The sequence below is a fragment of the Zosterops lateralis genome (assembly GCF_965231275.1).
Source record: "Zosterops lateralis genome assembly, chromosome: 12".
Taxonomy (NCBI): Eukaryota; Metazoa; Chordata; class Aves; order Passeriformes; family Zosteropidae; genus Zosterops; species Zosterops lateralis.
Window position 1 is genome coordinate 3,966,714 of NC_139772.1, and position 20,222 is coordinate 3,986,935.

At 41.3% G+C, this 20,222-nt stretch overlaps 1 protein-coding gene across 6 annotated transcripts in view; it reads right to left on the bottom strand.

Annotated features, from left to right (window-relative positions):
* Nucleotides 1-20,222, bottom strand: part of CDH13 (cadherin 13) — a gene marked incomplete at its 3' end in the record, with an annotated part of 461,247 nt that overhangs the window by 42,597 nt on the left and 398,428 nt on the right. For all 6 annotated transcript variants that reach the window (XM_083870235.1, XM_083870236.1, XM_083870237.1 and 3 more), the window contains 2 exons: nt 9,397-9,579; nt 7,803-8,056 (listed from right to left, as the gene is read on the bottom strand). In XM_083870235.1, the coding sequence (XP_083726361.1) occupies nt 7,803-8,056; nt 9,397-9,579 (437 nt within the window). The remainder of the gene's footprint in view (nt 1-7,802; nt 8,057-9,396; nt 9,580-20,222) is intronic.

The following is a 20,222-nucleotide window of genomic DNA, read 5'->3' on the forward strand; positions in this document are numbered from 1 at the left end:
TTGGGCTCTTCTGCTCATGGCCCATCAATGCCTTGCCCAGGACTCACAGGGAACTCCCTCCAGGAGCTCTCTCTGTTTAATGGGCCATCAAGGAGCCACTGCACGACTCCTCATCCCATTGGGAGATGCTCCCAATGCCCAGGGGGAGGAGCCAAGCATTCCCACCTGGAGAGAATCTGGGATTTGGGACAGGACAAGCAGCCCTGAGCCACTGGATTCCCAGAGGAGCAGAGCTCCCAGACCTTTCTGTGGGATCACTGCTTCAGGAAGAGCCCCTCACCTGGACTGCTCCCACCACCCTGCTCAGGGTGTGTTCTGACTCTGTCAGTGATCCTTTGTGTTATTGCATTTATTTTATTTTATTTTACCTTTTTACCTTTCTTCTTATTAAATTATATGTCTGACTTGGAGCCTCTCATTCGTTTTGCTTTCAAACCACAACACCCTCCCAGTGCTGACAGGGTGGTGGTGAATTAGAGCAGCCTGTGAGGAACAAAGGCACTGAATGGCAGAGCTGGGGAGCAGAGCATCAACATCTGCTCACAGCTCGAGGAGAAGCACATCCTGTGACTCTGCTCTCAGCACATCCTGGGACTCTGCTCTCTGCCATCGGAGCTGACAGAGATGGAGCTGCCTCTCCTCCGTGGTCAGCAGCAGGTGCTGTCCACAGCTTTTCCAGGGCCTGCATTCCAGCTTTGGCAGATGTTTCAATTCTCTCAGCAGTGGGATTTAATTCCAGTCATTTGTTCTCTTCTGTCCCAGCTCAGTAGCTCCCACCTGAGATTTTTTATTTATTTTCTTTGGTTTTTGTTTTAACCAGCTGCTTCCTCCACGTTAGTTCAGTGTTGGTGATAAATCCAGACAGTGCTGGCCAGCCACAAACCACCTTCTGCACAGGGAAAACGGGGCTGATTTGGCTCTTGAGCCATTTTCACCTCTCCAGAATTACATCAGGGTGGTTCTGGGTATGACAGCAGAATCAAGGAGGTACTACCACCACTCCAGAAAAAAATTTGCTCATTTTCCTTAATGCTGTAGGCCTAAAGAATTTACTTTATAGGGAAAGAAGGGTCATTAACTTTGCTCAGTAAGCAAAAAGTGGAAGTCAGTTTGGTCAAACTGACCAAAAAAAAAAAAATAATGCAAGTTTTAAACCATTTTTTTTTTTCCTTCAGGTATTAGTCTTACGATAATAAAATACAAACATTCATAATAATTACCCACTCAGAAAGTATTAACACCTTCAAGGAGCAGTGGCAGCAAAAGGCTGCTGTGTAAAACGCTCCTGAGGCAGTGGCTGACCACTGAGAACCTGCAATCACAGGCGGTGCTGGTGCAGCAGGAGGGAACTGCCCCAGCCCCTTCTTTCAGAGCTGATTAAATCTCCTCTTTTCCAGCATTGTTTGCTGGATGCCCCAATACCCACAGCTCTCCCGAGTTGGTGTTTTCTGCATTTCAGAGTTTACAAAGACAGAAGTGAAAAGAAAAAACAACTTCTCTTTGCTTCAAGCGGATTCCGCCTCTCCTGCCTTTCCATCCAACTTAAAAAAGAGAAAAGGAGAGAAAAAACAATGTACACTGCTCGATACACAGCAACTTCAGATCCAGAGATGCACTACAAATTCCCAGTGGCTGGGTTGAGGCAGGCCATCAATAAAACTGCAGAGCCAACTCGAGATGCTCCTGGGGTATAACTTACAGTGAAAAACTCCTGTGCTGCATGCTGAGAGCATGGCTCAGCCATTCATTTGTAACAATGGAGCTATTCTCCTGTCTGCACAAGGAAAACAAATCTCCCGTGGTTAGGAATCAAAGACGAGTCCTTCAGACTCTAGGAGACATATTTAACCATGACTAAGTGTGTTGCTTTCCTAAGCATTCACTCTTTAAAGTCTTCCCATCCCTCTCTCATTATGTAGTGCTTCTGGAAGTGATTGGAGCGTGTCCCCAAAAAAAGCGAGTTTATTGACCTCCACCAGCAACAAAAGTGCTTTAAAAAGGCTTGATGTGCGACAAAGTATGCAAAATTGATCCCTTAAGTGTTTGTGAGCAACGTGATGTGAAGCCTCATCCTTGTTCGCAGGGGGGTTCAGGATCTCTGAAAAAAATCCAGGCAAGAGACATGAAAAAGGCTTTTTGAGTTGTCTTTGTGATTTGTGGCTCGTGCATCCACTGTGTGGAAGGAGATTGTCAGACAAGGAAAGGAACAGAAGTAAAACTCTCTTTTTCCAGAGAATTCTCCTTAGTTGTCTCAACCATTTGAGATTTGGGAGAAACTCGCTGAGCTGTGAATCCCATTTCAGTGTCGTTTCAGCACCATTTCATAGAATTTTAGGCAGCCATTTAATTTTTTTTTTTTTTTTTTTTTTTTGGACAAAGATTATGGTTGCCATCAATTAAAGGTTGGAACATTTCCACTGATTTCCACCAATTCCATAGGCAGCAACCCCAAGGTTAGGATGATCTAATCTAAAGCAAAACATGTCCCAGCAGCACAAATTCCTGTTCCCAAAGACACTGACCAGTGGTTCTTGCTGAAAAGACAAATCACGCACAGCATCACCAAGGGCTGGGAGAGATCCTCAACATCCATCTGTCGGCCAAGATTCAGCTCCTAAACCACATCCCCAAGTGCCACATCCTCTTGGCACTTCCATATCTGTCTCCACCACCTCCCTGAGCAGATTATTCTAGTTCCTGACCATCCTTGGAGTGGTTTTATTTCTGTGTCTCACTCTGGGACACTGAAGGCCATTTCCTCTCCTCCTTTCACTGGAGCCTTGGCAGGAGAGACTCACCACAACCTCCTTCAAGGCAGCAAAAAAACCACAACCACTTTTAATTCCCTTGGGCTCAGCCTCCTCCTTTTCCCCTGCTCTGCTGCTCCAGCCTCATTAACACTTAGTTTCCAGCACAGAAAAATGTAATTTATATCTAGAGAAACAGAGTTTATCCCCTTCCAGACAGAGCAGTAGCTGCTCTTTGGAAATGCTGATGATAATAAATGATTTTGCTCCTATTTCCAGATTAGCAAGGCTTGGAGACAGTGTCCCTGTGCTTCCAGGAGCCACCTGAACTGTGTGGGGCAGCTTGATATAAATATTATACACAAAAATCTACCTTATTTACATACAGAGCTTCAGATAACTCTGCAGCCTTTCATGTCCCCATAAAACTCGGTGCAGTTTTGGGTTCTAAGTTCTCCAGCTTCAAATGCTGCATTTTAATTCTACTTAATGAATTAGATATGCTTTGGAGCTGTAATAAACTTTTCTTATGAAGATATTTCTGAAGCATCGAGTCACATTGCTTACTGAGAATAAACACTGGAACAATATGTTTACATAAATAATTTAAAATCCAAGAGCACAGTAGGTAATAAAAATATATTGCCATGATAAGGCACGAAAGCAGAAAACAACACTGCTCTAATTAAAAATTACAAATACACTGCAGTAAACAACTTATTTACACGTAGTTAAAAGTCTAACGATTGAATATTTTGGACTTGTTGAATCCCATAAAAGGGAAAAATACTGAAACCAATCTCTTCACACAGTCAAATATTGAGAACCATAACTGTGTTTAATTAAGATCTACTGTTAATAATGGATTTCAGAGTGAGGTTCTTCTTTTAATTTCCCAAGGTAGAAAATGTTATTAAATTTGGCCTTTAACTTCTCATTGACATGTACACTTGAAACTTCTGATTAAAATTTCAGAGGTTGGGAAGAAGTACCCAAAATTAAACTCTCAAATCTGGCACAAAAATAACAATGGTCCCTGATTAAGAAATCAAATTTCAGAAACTTCATTACTGTTCTATTAATAAATTGTTGGGTTATAATTAAAATGGGGCCTGCCTGGATTGCTTTCTTTTTTTTTTTTTTTTAATTCTAGAAAAGATGGAAACTGTAGAGACTTTTAAATGCTTTAAAAAATTAAGAAAAAAAAAAATAAAAGAAAGAAAAGTTAATGAATTTGAGAAATGTGACCCAGCTTGAAAAGGTGGGTTTTTTTTTTTCTTTCTGGGAGCAATGACACTGTTTTCCACCTCTCATTTCCAGGATGATGCTCCCACCTCTCCCCCTCTCTGGAATTTTAGTGCCAGTGGGACAGGGCAGAGCTGACATTGTGCGAGTTCTGCCCCAGCTCTGTCATTTGGAGTCTTCTTTCTTTCACTGAAACACATTTTTTTTTGCCAGCTTGTTTGAGCTTTGAAATGAAATTCTTCCTCAGCCTGCAAAAACACTTGAAGCTGAAGAATAAGAAGGAAAATTGCTTCAAAAGTACAGCTGTGTTCAGGAAATTTTACAAAGTAAGCCACGTTTTTCAGAGATAAGTAATTTGATTCTGATTCAGATCTGCATTGTTCAAAGAATAAATTCAATCTAGTTGCAGACAATGGCAAAAATGGTTTCTCTGCTCTTTTTTGTTGGTCTTGAAATGCATTTATCATGTTATATCTGGTAGAGTATCTAAATTTCCTGATTACAAATAATCAGCAGCTCCTTCTACAAGTTCTATACAGCAAATTAACTAAAAATATCCCCGCAGTTAGATGTATTTCAGTTCTAACAGGCTGAAAAAAAAGAACCCAGAGCCCACCAACATTACTAATTCTCTGCTGGTCTGCCCAATTTGAAGAGATTTATACTTTGTTGGGGGTGATGTACACTGTTCCCACAGCACAAATCTGACATTCATTGCTTCCTGCAGACAAAACATTGCTCTCTCATGATCATTAATATTCAATTAATCCATAGACTCGTTTAGGAGCCTGTGCTTGGTCTTTATTTTACCATGGAGCAAGGACTGATGGCACAGTTATAAACTGAGAAACACAAATTTGGTGTCAGTGCCCTCTAAAGGTCCTGCACATTGTCCCAAACTCTAAACACACACCTGCCTGTGGGGATTTGGGGTAAATATTTCAGCCAAACCCCAAGCAGTGAGTGGTTTTGGCTTTTCTACATGGAATTTGACCTGACACTAATTGCAGATGCTGTTCTCATACCTCACTCTGCCTTTTTTTTTTTTACTGCTGGTACCCAAGTGTTCCAATGCCTGTCAGCATTAAAACATCTTTTAAAAATGCTGGTTTATGCTTCCCCGTTATTTTAGCAATAGGACAGACAGGGAGTGAAAATTAGCCTTTTCCTGATGCATTCTGCCATTTCCCAGATTTCCATTGCATTTGCATTATTTCCCTCTAACGTACACAACCACTTCCATTTCCATAATTTCTTTATGTGATCATTCCTCATTCCCAGCCCAGTCTAACTTCATTCTGCTCTTCTTTTCTGCACACAAAAGGGGAAAAAATATAAAAAATCTTGCTTTTGGCTATAAGCCTTCCATGCTTGGCTATGCAGATATAGTAAAACTTCTGGGAAAATTCTGTTTATCTTATGTATTAGTCAAGATTTGGGGGTTCCTTGGCAGTTGTGGGGTGTAGTGAACTGCAGAACATGTTTATGTTACTTGACTGGTTACACACCACCCTTAAAGCTGATTGAAGAATATTCAGTGACTCACTGGGTGCCCTTTAAATCCAGGGTCAATGTAGTTTGGAGAAATTCAGCAAGATCAAGAGAGAAATTTCAGGTAATAGGTCCTGGATTGTTTGCTTTGATAATGAAATCCTTACATTTTCATGGCTTTTCTCCTTTAGCATCACAAAATCAGCTGTTACATTAATGAATGTTAGTTTTCCCATCTCCCATGAAAATACATACATTATGTATATAAATATAAATTATATAAATAAATTTGGTTCTTAAACTCAGTCCAAACCCCAAAGGAAATAAATATCTGTTTCCTGCACAAGGCAGGTTCTGAGCAAAACTGCTGAGGGTCACATTGCCCTGTCTGACAAGCAACAGAAATTCCATCCATAGACACAATTTTTTTTTGTATGAAATGAAGGGTCTTTGGAGCAAAAGCTAAACTTAAAAATTAGAAATTATTCTATAAATAAATCCATACAGAAAACAAGGGAAATGATATGCTGGGAATCATCCTCCAGATAAACTGATATTTCTATGGTAGAAGTCAAAGGAAAAAAACCTGAACTATTAATGTTATTAACAACATTATCTTTGAGGTGATGCAGAGAATTGAAACCTTTAATTATCTGCCTTGCCTTTTTCCTCTTTCCTTGGAGATGAGCACGTTCACCTGCTTAAATTCACCTCCTCATCATTCAAATCCAATTCTTTTGCAATGATTTTTGCACCAGGACTTGCTACTGACAGAGAACATATTCAACATCAGCAGCTTTCTTTATTGTAGAACAGTACAAGTGTCAAACCTTCTTCAAGGATTGCACAATCACTGCTAAATAACCCTGTGACAACAGAGAGATCTCTGCCCGTGGTCTGGATTGACAGAGCCATTGTTCAGCTGCAGCTTTGAAGTCGTTCTCACAAGGTATTTATCCCCTTTTTTGAACACTGAGACCTGGGGGAAATGATACTTACAAGGAGAAATGAAAAATTAAACACAGATGTAGGTTTTAGTGGTAGCGCCTAACGTGTAATTCTCAAGTGCTGGGAAAATCTGGCTGGAAAGCCAATTTAGTTTTAGAGAACAAAGTGGTTGGTTTTTCATTTTTTCATGGAATCTAAAGCCAAAAGACCAAACCAGATGATGATACCACATAATACCCAGGTTTGCTCCTTGTGACATGGCACAGTGTGGGATTATACTATTATAGCACAGAAATAATAATTTATTTTCATTTATCTGGACAGGGCCAAATCTTAGGTTCCTTTAGCTTCAGTCTTTCACTGGGAAATATTTTCTCAGCTCTTGAAAGTAAACGGATGGTCAGTATTTCACTGAGGGACATTATGAATTATCATAAACTGATTTAAACCCTATGTAAAACAGATGCATAATTTCTATAGATGTTTTTAACTTTTCTATATCTTCCCTGGCTCTTGTTAAGGACGAGGAATAAACAAGCAGGTTAAAAGTAATTTTGGAACTATGCAAAGCAAGCTTGTTGCACTTGATTGTTCTACTGTAGGAATCCCACAGTGTGGGTGTCCTGGGTTGCAGTGTAGGATGTACACAAAGTATTTATTCTCTCACCATCCCCATGAGCTGTTGGAACCAGGTGGGGCAGTGTTTTCCCAGGCCCCTCCTTTGGGCTCTTCTGCTCATGGCCCATCAATGCCTTGCCCAGGACTCACAGGGAACTCCCTCCAGGAGCTCTCTCTGTTTAATGGGCCATCAAGGAGCCACTGCACGACTCCTCATCCCATTGGGAGATGCTCCCAATGCCCAGGGGGAGGAGCCAAGCATTCCCACCTGGAGAGAATCTGGGATTTGGGACAGGACAAGCAGCCCTGAGCCACTGGATTCCCAGAGGAGCAGAGCTCCCAGACCTTTCTGTGGGATCACTGCTTCAGGAAGAGCTCCTCACCTGGACTGCTCTCACCACCACCACAACCATTCAGGTTGTATTCTGACTCTGTCAGTGCTCCTTTGTGTTATTGCATTTATTTTATTTTATTTTACCTATTTACCTTTCTTCTTCTTAAATTGTATTTCTTACAGCCTCTCACTCATTTTGCTTTCAAACCACAACAGTGGGAAATTATTATTTCCTGTCTAATACAGTTGTATATTTTCAACAAACTAAATCCCTAATTGCAGGAAAAAAAAAATTACAAATTTCAACTTCTTACTGCGCAGAGCCAAAACAAGTTAAACACGATTTTGAACTGGCGGGCAAAATATTGAGCACAAAGGACATTTAGTGAGGGATGAAAAGGAGAGGGTACTGCTCTCACCTGATGGTCTGGTGCTGCAGGGTGTCGGGGTCGGTGGCATTCACTGTGAGCACCACGCTGCCCACGGGGATGTTCTCCTGCTTGGTCACTGCCATGGGGTTGGGGTGGAACACGGGGCCCTCGTTGACGTCCTCCACGGTGATCTGCACCGTGGCTGTGGAGCTGGGCCCGTAGGTGATGTCTGGGATCAGCGGGTCCTCGTTCTCCACCTTGATCAGCAGCGTGTGGAAGGCTGAGATCTCATAGTCTAAAGGCTGCAAAACAGGAGAGCAATGGGCAAAGTTCAAGGACAAGGTTTAACTTTATCCTTTAGCCCACAGCACACTTGCAGACAGCAGAAATAACCAGAAAGGGATGACAGCATTCCCTGCACTGTGGCCTCGATATTTTCTGAGCCTGAGAATTGCTGAGCTCTTCCCAAGAGAAACTTTTCAACCGTTTTCTTCTTCCCAAACCAACCTTGTGTGAACAATATTCCTTTCCCATAACAACAGGTGTTGTTTGCTATTTCTTTTACTGAGCCAATGGGAGAGGTGTCAGCCCTATGGACCAATAACGTGACTTCTTAGCTCAGCATATTATAAAAGGGCTGGATAAATTGTAAATAAATATTTCTGATTTCTATTGCCTTCTGACTGGAGTCAAGCTTCTTTATTTCATGTCCTATTGTGACACTGCACCTGGAACTTGGTGAGAGTTTAGGATGAGACACACTCTGCTGTAAAGGGCAATGAGAATAATAAACATAACGGGCTCAAAAACCCATGGAGACATCTCTCTGTCCAAGAGCTTTCATTTTTTTTGCTATACTTCACAGACACAATTCAATGCTCATATATATATATATATGTTTATTTACATGTAGCATTTGTATATGTTTATTTACATGTAGCATTTGTATATGTTTATTTATGTGTAACATGTATTTAACAGACAAATGAGTCACACTCAGTAGCTACTCATGACAATAACACAAGCTGCTTTCTCAAAACCTGTCTTGAAATTCACTGCCATGGAAATACAAGCATTTGTGTTAAGAATTGACAATGCCTCTTCTGAAGCCAAAAAGACAGCATTCTGGTTCAGGCTGCAAACAGGGCTGTTTTCTTCTTCCTTTTTTTATTTGTTAAGTTTGAGACATAAGATTGTCTCCATACAAAGGCAATAAATTTTCCCAGGGGGCTTTAGAAATGTGGGACCAATCCACTTTAGAAATGTGGATTCAGACTGAATCCATGCTCCTTTCTTTCTTGGACTTGTATGTGTTCTCTAAATGAGAACTAAATGGGGCTCTTGAATTCTAATTGTACGACCAGCAACAAATAAACCTTTTCAAATCTCACTGTTAATTTTTTACTGCAAATCTGGGAATATTTAAGCACAGCAGCAATACATTTAGGAACAAGCAGTCCTTATGACTAAAAAAATCAGGTTACTGTGACAGAAGGAGGGGTTATACACAAAGTTTGGACAAGGGCTGGCAGCCAACTTTATATCTTCAAATAACCTATCCCTGCTGTGCCTTGCTTTATGCAGTGAACCCAGGGGATGAACCTGACAGCAGAAACATAGGGCAGGAGGGGATTGTCCTTACCTTGACCACAGAGAGCATTCCCTCATTGGTCTGGGGGTTGGTGTGGATCTCAAAGCTCTGCCCTGGGTTCCCGTTGATGATGGAGTAGACGGCTCTCCAAGCCCCCGTGGCGGGGTCGTCCCGGTCACCCACAGTTAAATTCACTATTACACCTGTGACCCCCTCCTTCACTGTGGCCTGGAACTAGGAAAAAAACACACAGAAAAACCATTGTTATTTCCACTTAATGACCAGACACACACACACAAAATATCCAAGGCAGCATGAATTATTTACCCCAGCAGCAGGAAGATGGGATCCTTGACCGAAACTGAACGTTGTGGGCTTTAAACAATGCATTCTCACTTATGAAATGTGAGGTAGCACATTTCAGCTGCTCTCCACTCAATAGATGGCAGATAAGCAGCGATGTGATAGGAGCGGAGCTCGGGAAGGTTCTGAGCACAAGAAGACAGTTCAGCTCATATCACTGGAAAGTGAAGCATGAAAATACCTGCAGTGCTGCATAGCTGCATGTATTCCCAGGAAGGGAATTGAAGGAAGGGGAACCTGCCTTATACAGACCACTCTTGCCTTCAAATCTACTTTTATTTTATTTACAAACAAATCCATTTTTGCATTTCACACTCTTTATATTTTTCCATGAATTATTCATTTTTCACTGCACCGTTATCAAGACACAAAAACAGGCCCCACAAAAACCATTCCCAGAGCATTTTTTTTTTTTTTTTGAGGGCTTGCTCTAAGACACTCAAAAATAATTGGACCTCATGCTACCACTTTGTCTGCATAACTAAGAGTCAGTGCTGCTTTCTTTTTGCAGTGGAAGAATTTTTTATGACCTTGTGAAATGCGTTGCTGGACGATTCAACCCTGTAAGAAAATTCTGGTTTATTCCCCATCATTCTTATTTATGTAAGGAAAAAAAACAAAAAAACAAACATTAAGCAAACCATTGGAAAAGCTTGTAAGGGTCAGATTTAATAACACTCCTCACCTTTCAAGTACTTGAGGCTGACGTGCTAAAAGCACTGTATATAAGAGTGATAAGATAATACCTGCTTTGGAGGTGGATAAAGCAGGCTGATAACAGACCTAATCCTGAGAAGTGCTGAACATCAGCACTGCCATTACAGATCATTAGGAAACCTTAGCATTTCCAGGGATTAAGGCTTCAGAAGTCCAAAATTACAAACTTTAATGACACAAATAGGTTTTTCTATACGTGCGCTCCTTAAAAGCCGCGTTTGTTGGTGACAATGCGTCACTCAAGGGCAAGAGTCACCCAAGTGGCTTCAAGATGTGAATAAACTAAATGTCTTTTCCTCTGTCTTACAGAACACAAGAAGTCATAACACTGCAGAAGAATTTGTGAAAATACCAAGTCTAGAAAATGGTGGTTTATTAATATATCGATTTCCCAGTCTGGACAAATGGGAGGTAAAGTGGATTTCCTCATATGGAAATAAAGAAAAGATGACTATGTCTTCCCCTGTGTTCAGTTATCTTTGTTTTTCTTCTTTTTTTCAATAGATTTGATTTATCTTCCCAAGCCCCTTTTCAATTTTTCTGTATAATTTGAGTGCATGCATTCAGTTCAAGCTTTCCAGCCCCAAACCTGATTTCATAAAAGGATGACATTAATAACTGGCTATTTCTGACTTCTTTGGTGTATCTAACAAAGAATTTAAAGATTCTTTTGATTTTGATAGTTAATACGTAACAGGTTGTGATTGAGCTTTGTTTCAGACAGTTCATTAAGCTCATTTGGAGTTTAATTAACTCAAAATGATAATACAACAATATTTTCACTTGCTTTGAAACAAATTAAAAGGAAAACTCTATTAAAACTCTATTAAGAATCTTGGAAATAACAGAAGAACAATTACCAAGATTGTGTTCCTTCCAGCTCAGCCAAATGTTGTCACTGTCAAGCAGACTTGGACACCTCTTAACTCTGATTGAAAATAACCAATTATCCTGATGATATTTTTCTATTATTTCATATTGTCCCAACTTGAGCATCCATGAGACATCAGAACCATAAGGGTTAGAATTTTCCCCACAGGTGTTCAAAACTCAAAAATTTCCATTCAGCTGCATACAAAGGTGACCAGACTTCAAGGAGCCCAATACTAAAGATTCTAACCCTGAGATTTGATCAGGCATCTGCTCCTAATTCATATTGATCCTTCGGAAAAGTCTTTTCCTTAATCCTCCCCTCTGATTCAATTAAGTGTTTAGCACTCCCTGGCTCACCTTGGGAGCTGTAAGAGCTGTTAGGGGTAAAATATTAACAGATATGGTTGTTTTACTCAGATACATTAATGAGAAGCCTAAAATAAAGAAATTTATTATTTTTACCTCACTGGTGCCAGACTGTGATGGAAAAGGTGGCCAGGGTGTGCCAGCTAGTTCAAAAAATATAGAATGTCAGGCTAAGGATATCTAAATCCAGGATTATCTCAGCTGGGATTGGCTTTCTTCTGCATCCCTATTTTCTCTTTATTTAGGGAGAGCTCTCAGTAAGTTCAGCTGCAGAGAGAAAGGGCACACGGACCTGCTGGGGGCACAGCACTGCTGAGCTCCTGACTCCTGCAGGTTGAGAAATGCCAGCACCCACAGGGAAAGGCTGTGCCAGGCCAAATAATTCCAGGTACAGCCGTGCCCTCACCCCTAGCATCCTTCACAGTTGGAAAATAACCACATAAACTCAGATATTTGGAGCTGTCTGGAATGTTAGACTGAAATCTGTTCAAGATGGATGGAAAAGCAGAATGGTCAGACCACAGAAGTTGTCACAGAGGTCTACTCTAAATTTATAATGTGAAAAGTGTAATAAATCACAGATTTGTGATTGCAAAAGACATGTATCTACTGTGAAACCGTGTGGTCTAGAAAAATATATTTTATCTAGAAGGTGAACTCTTTTGCCTGCTCAGTCACCTTCATTTAAGGAATAAACCTCCCAACATTTAGAAAAATCTGTTACACTTACACTGAGTCCCTCTCAAAAACAAAAGTAAAAAAGGGAATCTAAAAGTATGAAAGGGCAAAAATAGAGATTAGATTTGGAAACAGGGAAAAGATAACCACAGGTTCCTCAAAGCAGGCTGCTGAACTGGGGAAGTCTGAACCAGGGCTCTAAAATCAAACCCCACAGTGGCTAACACAAATAATTGGATCACAAGTTAATTGATTTTACTCATTTTAAATATCTGCACATCCCCTAAGCACCACTATAAATTAAGAATAAAGTAGATGAGTTCAGTACTTTATTTAAACTGCTATCATTTGGACCCATTTTAACACTAATAACTTAGAAAGAGAATACCCTGGGCCAGAGGGTTTTTTATATATATATATATATATATATATATATATATATATATATATATATATATATTTTTTTTTTTTTTTTTTTTTTTTTTTTTTTTTTTGGGTTTGCTGGAATGGGCTGTGTGCATTTACTGCTTCTGAGTGTTTGAAATGTGAGGTTAACCTGCCCTGTGATGTGCCACGCTGTCATTTATTGTGCTCATCGTGCATACAGCCCAGAGATTTTAGCAATTCTGTCATTTTTCAAGTTTTACAAATAAAGGGGAGAAAAAAAGACGCAGTTCCTCTTTTTCTGTATCCAAAATCTCATGGCAGAACACACGGAAAATGGACTGATACAAACTTGGAAGGAAACACTAAGTGAACAGCAGTTAATGAATGGGGAACTGAAAGATTTTGAGGAAACACAGTGATGGATGTAGATGAAGAGAGTGAGGCTTGTGAGGGTGCATTAATAGCCTTGAAAATGTAACAAGTCATCAAATTTGCCATCATGATGGACTGCTGGGGAGCAGCTGAGGACACTGGAATTCTTGTGAGGGATCACCACGGGGCGTGGATGTCCTGGAGGGTGACAATGAGCAGATTCTCTTTCTTACAGCACAGGGATGGCAAGGAGACCAGGAAAACTCAAAACAGCTGTGCTCACACACAGCCTGAGCAGGGGAGAGAGCCTCAGTCCATCACTGCTCCTCCCTAACCTGGATCTTGCAAGATTTAAATTAGTGGTTGTTTCCTGCTGGGGCCAGGAGGTAACACTGAGCCAAACCCTCCTCCACACTGAGCCCTGTAATGAACAGGGGACAGAGCACTGGCAGCTCTTATTGACAGAAAATTCCTCTGGATGGTCTCAACCCCAGCCAGTCTTGTCAGATTCCCACCATGGGGCAGGTACAGGAAAAGATCACTCTGCAAAATATGAGAATTCTCACCTGAGGATCCAGGCACTGACCCCACCTCAGTCCCAGACTGAGCTGGAAATGCTGGAAAACATAGCTGGAAAATCATATGAAAAATCAGATTCTTATCTCACAGCCTCATTTACAGCTTCTGTAGCAAATGAGATTCTGTTTAGAGATTTTGTTTACTGACTTCTCAGAGCAGATGAACTCAAGTGCCTCAGAATCACCAGAGTGTCTCCTGTCCAGCAGCAGGAGAGATGAACAGGAACCACCAACACCTTTATGGAGCCACCAAAAACCTGTCTCAGAGTGGGGCACAGACACCCAAATTAAAGAGCTGCCACCAGCAGCAAACACAAAGCCAGATAAACGTGCCTGGGGTGGGTGATCACTACCCAGCAGCTCATTAAGATTCTGCACACTGTGATTCCCAATCAGGAACAAACAAATTAAAGCTCCACATCAGTTTGCATTTTATCAGGGTGATATTCCAGTGGAAGGTACTCTGCTCTGCTATCACCAGTTTGTTTCCTCTTCTATATATCATAAAAGATGGAGAATAATGGTTTGTATTAATTCAGATGTCTGTGTTGGAAATCCCGGAGAGAAATTGTATTATTACAATTATCTCCCTCCACTGAAGCCCACTGCCTTTGTGACCATATTTTGTCTGTCTAATTCCTTGAGAATGTGATGGCAGGTTATAGAATCTCTTGCAACCTGCCTGCTCTCTTTGCCTTTGCCTTTGCCCTCTGTCATTCAGTACAAAAATGCACCTGAGCTCCCAGGATTTATTTGCCAAGGAAACAACGTGTTTTCCATAGCTCTGCACCCGGAATGTCTCCAAATCCAAATGAATTTTCAGGGTGGCCACAGAGGTCTGCATTCTGGATCAATCAGGAATGAGAGCCTCATAAATGTCAGGAATGAGCATTTCAGGTGGAATTCAGTGGGACACCAAGCCCAGTTTGCCAGAGAAGGATGAATCAAGTCATTGGTGTTTGAGGCAGGGGAAGTCCAAGGAGAAAATGGGATTTGTGCATTGACCAAGGTGGTGCTGCTGATCCTGCAGCCTCTTTCCTCCCATCCCAACAGCCCAGGGTGCTGCCCTGGGCCCCTGGAAGGCTGGAAAACTACACCTGAGCAAAATCAGTTTATACCAAACCCTCCACTGGAGCAATTTAATGGAAAATGGGGTGCTCATGGTGAATTTGAACTTGCTGCTACATCTCCCTAATCTCTTCTCCAGATTTTAAAGGTATTTTTCTTCTTAAGACTGTGCCCAGCCTTTGCTATGTGGACACAAACAGCGGCTCTATTTCACTATAAAAATATCTGTATTAAAGTGATGGATGGAGTTGATGCAAGCTGCACACCAAGCAACACATGAAACACTCGGAGAGCCATTTAGATGAAAGACACCACATAAATATAAAGCATTATCGTGGTATGACAAGGATTTGATGGTGTAAACGAGATGCAAAGCAGAAATTATAGCTGTGAGTCACCTAAACAGGCTTTGTAATTGTCATTGTCTTGCTGCCATAATGCTGGCTCGTAGGCACTGCGTTATTTCTTAACTCAAAGTGTTTCTTTCAGCTTATTCTGTATTTTTTTTTTTTTTTTTCTGAACACATAATATTATTCCACCTCCCTGGTGAAATTACAAAAAAAGAATTCAATCATAGCTTAGAAAAATCCCCCCCAAAAAAACAACAAAAAAACCCAACAACTTTTCAAATATATGAAATTTACCATAATAATTTTGGATGCATTTTCAGTTTTTTACTTTTGGACGATTTTTTACAGCCTCTGCATTGTAAATGCCTCGTGATTTTTCAAGGCACACACCAGTTGCTTTTACAAAGAAAAAGCAGGACTCGGTAATGAAGGACTGAATGAATATTTTTGTCTCCAAAGTCTTTGTTCTGCAAGTCTGCAACCAGAGCAGGCAATCTGAAAGATCAATTAGGTAAATGGAAGGGTAAGGATTCAATTCTTCTCTCTGGAACACGGCTACAATGGCTGCAGGCTCTGAACTTGTGCCTTTCTATAGAAAAAAACACAAAGATGCTTAAAACCATGGATATTCATCGTGAATGAGCAATAAAAAAGGGAAGTTTCAGCACGGTTTAATTTTGTTCTGCTGCTCATCAGTCTACTCGGAAAGGTACTCAAAGAACTTATTAATTAGGCTGCAGGTAAAAGTCCCTCTGGGAAAACCCTCTCGTTTTCCACCAGGATTTGTGCCAAAAAGTCAAACTATTTCTGGGACTGAGACCACTTCAAGACCTCTTCAGGTATTAAAATTTATGATTGAGTTGTGGGTTAGAATGAAAAAAAAATAATGGGGCAAAATGGATGGAAGTAAGAGGGAGGGAGGGAGGGAGGGAGGGAGGGAGGAAGGAAGGAAGGAAGGAAGGAAGGAAGGAAGGAAGGAAGGAAGGAAGGAAGGAAGGAAGGAAGGAAGGAAGGAAGGAAGGAAGGAAGGAAGGAAGGAAGGAAGGAAGGAAGGAAGGAAGGAAGGAAGGAAGGAAGGAAGGAAGGAAGGAAGGAAGGAGAGCTGCCTGTTACGTTGCCAAGGTGAAGGTCCCTCCTACGTCTCTTGCAGACACCATAAATCTTTGAAAAGAAGATCTACAGAGTAAGATCCTCACAAGAGCCATAAATTAATTTACAGAACTTTCCTCCTGCTTCTTCCCCACAGTAGTCCTGAAAGTCCATTCAGAGCTGGTGGTGAGGATTGAGGTTTCAATCCTCTCATTTATGTCCTTGCAGAAGACTAAAAAACCACTTGGAGACTGTAAATAAGTGATGGTTACTCAAAAAACAGACACTTTTTGGAATTATTTTGAAGGTTTTGTTTACACAAGATTCTGACTCTTCCTCAGCCCAGCTCAGGGCCTCACTGAGCAAAGGCAAAACGATAATTCTAACAGGTATTAATCATATGTTGAATGCCTGCTTCAAAGCCTGTTGCCTCCAGGTAGACATCAAATGTCTGAAGATTCAGAAGGAAGACAAAGATGCTCTCTTCTCTTTTTTTATTTTATTTTTTTTTTTCCCCCTGAATAGGTAAATAATTTAGAACTGATTCATTCTTTTCCACTTTCCCACCTGTAAATGCGAGGCGCATCCAGTGGTTTCTGGAATAAATCAAGTACCCACAAATAAATTGGACACCTCTGGAACGATGGTTGTATCAGAGAAAAACACTCACTCCTCCTCCAGGTGGACAGAGCACAGGGGAAAGGTCACTGGATTTATTACATTTAAGGAACTTTTGGGAAAAACCTCAAATAATGATGTTATTTTTCTGAGCTATAAAACATTCCTTCACCGCAGGCAGAACAAGCCTTATGTTTTAAACAACAGCATGAGAGAAAATGATGATCTGAGCAGGCCTGAAGGAGCAGACTGCACCTATTCTCCTGCCCGGGGAGCAGGGAGAGCTCTGCCTTTCACATTTATGAGGATCCTCTCATTTCCTCCTCCCTGCACTCCCCATCAAGGGCAGTGTTCAGCCTGTATTCTTTCTGAGATGCTGGATGTCTTCTTGAAATGGAATGAACTTTAAATAGAATACACCTCACTGGAGTTTTCTTTCTTTTTTTTTTTTTTTTTTTTTTTTCATCCACTGGATGAAAACCTTTGGGTTTTCCAGGATTTTTCCCCCCACTTATCCTGATGATGGTGACAAAAGAAGGGAAGGAGGCCTTGTAAAATAGTCCTTTTTTATTTTTAACAGAGACTTTTTCATACCCAAAATGGCTTTTCTGGTGCTGGAGATGAACATCTGAACATTGATGGTGGAACTCTGACACTGCCCTAACAAAGGGAAAAACTAGAATTTACCTATAACTCATTTTACAGTGAATGGAATTTACTGGAATTACTACCAGTCCCAGTTAAAGGCGAGATTAATTTGCTCCAAGGACCTTTAAGCACCAAATTCCTCCTACTCCTTCCCTGAAAGTCACATTTTTGGGTCCTGGACACAGAATGTGACCAGAAAACACTGTTGTAGTTGTTACCTGAACCATGAAAGACCCCCGAGCAGCAGGAGAGGTGAATTTACTCCTCTCTGAATATTAAACTGGTAGAGAAAAAGAGAATTTTGTGACAATACATGATTTTTTTATTTCTTAAAATTAGCATTAACATATGGAGAGACCAGTTAATTTGGTAGAAATTTTGGGAGATTGAGGGAAGTGAAGGAGAAATTTCTCTAAGGGTTCTGCTCCCAGGTATAAATAAATGCAAAGTGGCCTCAGTACTGATGGGCAGAGAGCTGGGCAGTGACAGGACCTTCAGCAGATGAAACCTATTGATGATTTCTAAATTATTATCATATTTACCTCTAGGAAGTAGACAAGGTATGAAAACTGTGTTTTAGTGCTATACAAAAGCATTCAAATAATAGGAGTTAAAAAAAAAAAAAGCAAACAACACAAAAAATAAAGGAATGCTTCATTCCAAACAGGTGAAAGAACAAAAATTTTCTAGATAAAAATCTGGAGGCATCTTGGTACCTTGACATTTCAAAACTGAATCACACCATCACCAATTTCAGCCTCCTGGTCTTTGCGGGGAGGTGGAAGTTGCAGTGAAAATGAGATTTTCTCCATGTCAGAATCATTGGCCTGGCTGAGAACAAGCAGCATATGCAGCCAGATGAGAAACTCTGCCTTTCCTGCCCCGGGAGGGCCAGGATTCCAAAGGAGGGAGCTGTTCTTTGTGCCAGTTTACAGCTGATGGAGGCCCCAGCTGCCAACAGCAGATGTTCTGATGGTGGTTAAAGTTCTTCATGGGCTCTTTGGTGGGCAGTGCTGAGCAGCCCCACTCCAGGCACTCAGAGCAACTTGTATCTCCAGAATATTTCAGCTACAAATCTCATCGATTCCCCAAACTTCTGGCATTTTAGGTGGTGCCAGCTGATGGGGATGAGCTGCCCTAGATTTACAAGCCCCTCCAGCTGAGAGCTGTCTGAAGTTCTCCCAGTTTGAAAACTCTATTTTGGAAGCAGATAAGAACTCTGCAAGGTTTCACACTGTTCCAGTGGAAGCAGGAGGTGCAGATGGAAGTTTACAGGCAGCATAATCTGCAGTGATACAGAATCTGTCTGAATTTAAAAAAAAATGAAATCTCGAGCCAGCATTTTGTTTTCTGTGAAAAGCTGAGTGGGGAAAGGAGAATTTGGGCTGAACACTCCATATTTCAATCCATCTGAACACAATAAGTCTTCCAAGTCTGCTGACAAAGTGATGAATGAAGTCTACTGCACGTAGTTTCTTCTACTGGGTATACAAGATTTTTTTTTTTTTTCTTCTCAAATTATCCAGTCTGCATCCAGTTGGCTCAACATTCATTGAGCAAAACATTACTGCTCTATCAAAAAGCCGTGATACAAGAATAATTATTTAGAGATCAGAGACACAAGCGAACCTCCATGATTAATGATCTCTTTCCTTTGCTGTTTTCCTCTCCTAGCAGAAAAAAAATCTTTATTATGTCCTGAACATCCAGGTGAGCAGCGAGTTCTCATTACCCAGGATGGCAACAACGAAGACCTGGGGCTTCTAACCCTGTCAGCACAGAAAAAACTCTGTTTTTCCAAGGTCAGGAGTAAAGAATAACAGATCTGAGTGCAGTGTATTTGACTAATGACCACGGGTGCTGTGAGCCTGCCCACCCAGCACTGTGAGGGTCAGGGGGGTTCACTGCCAGCTGGGGTGAACCTGCTTTGGAAACTCTGAGATTTAAGCAGATCCTGCAGCAGCAGATGTGTGGTTTGGCTCTGCACAGCTGTGAAAAGGTCAGGGAAAAGCTCAGCTATGCTAAATGCACTGATGGCTTTCTGCTTCCAGGCTGCTGATGGGCTCCATCTCCCAGCACCCAGCTCCCTTTGCTGGTGCTCATTTCATCCTTCCTTGAAAGAAAAATATTTGTGATAAAGGAAAATGAAACATTCCTCTTGCAAGGGCCCATTGTGTGCTTATTTCTTGTCTAGAATGTCACAGAGGGAACATTCCTGGGCCCTTTCATTTTCTCTCAGGTAATTTATGTTTTCCTACCCAGAAATTCTCTGTGCACACATCCTGCTGTAGCACAAACACCTCTGCAGCCTCAGCTGCAGCCATTTTGTGCAAATGGTTATGCATCCATTTCTTCCTTTTTATTAATAAGGAAGACAAAAATGAGCTGAAGGTCTTTTTCTATTCTGATCCTGAATTCTCTCTGAGCTGTTTAGAGACTGGGAGTGACTGGCAGGACTTCCCAGTTGATGTGTCTGAGCAGGGAGGTCAGAACAGGCCAAAGTTCTGCTCTGGTGCTCTGGACAGAGACAAGTGGTGCCCACCCAAACACAGGGAATCAGCCTGTCAGAGCTGCCTTTGTGTGGGGATGAAGTGATAAGACAAGGGGGAATAGTTTTAAGCTGATGGAGGGAAGGGATGGATGGGATATTGGGAAGAAATTCTTCACTGTGAGGGTGGGGAGACCCTGGCAAAGGGTGCCCAGAGGAGCTATGGCTGCTCCTGGATCCCTGGAAGTGTCCAAGGCCAGGTTGGATGGAGCTTGGAGCAG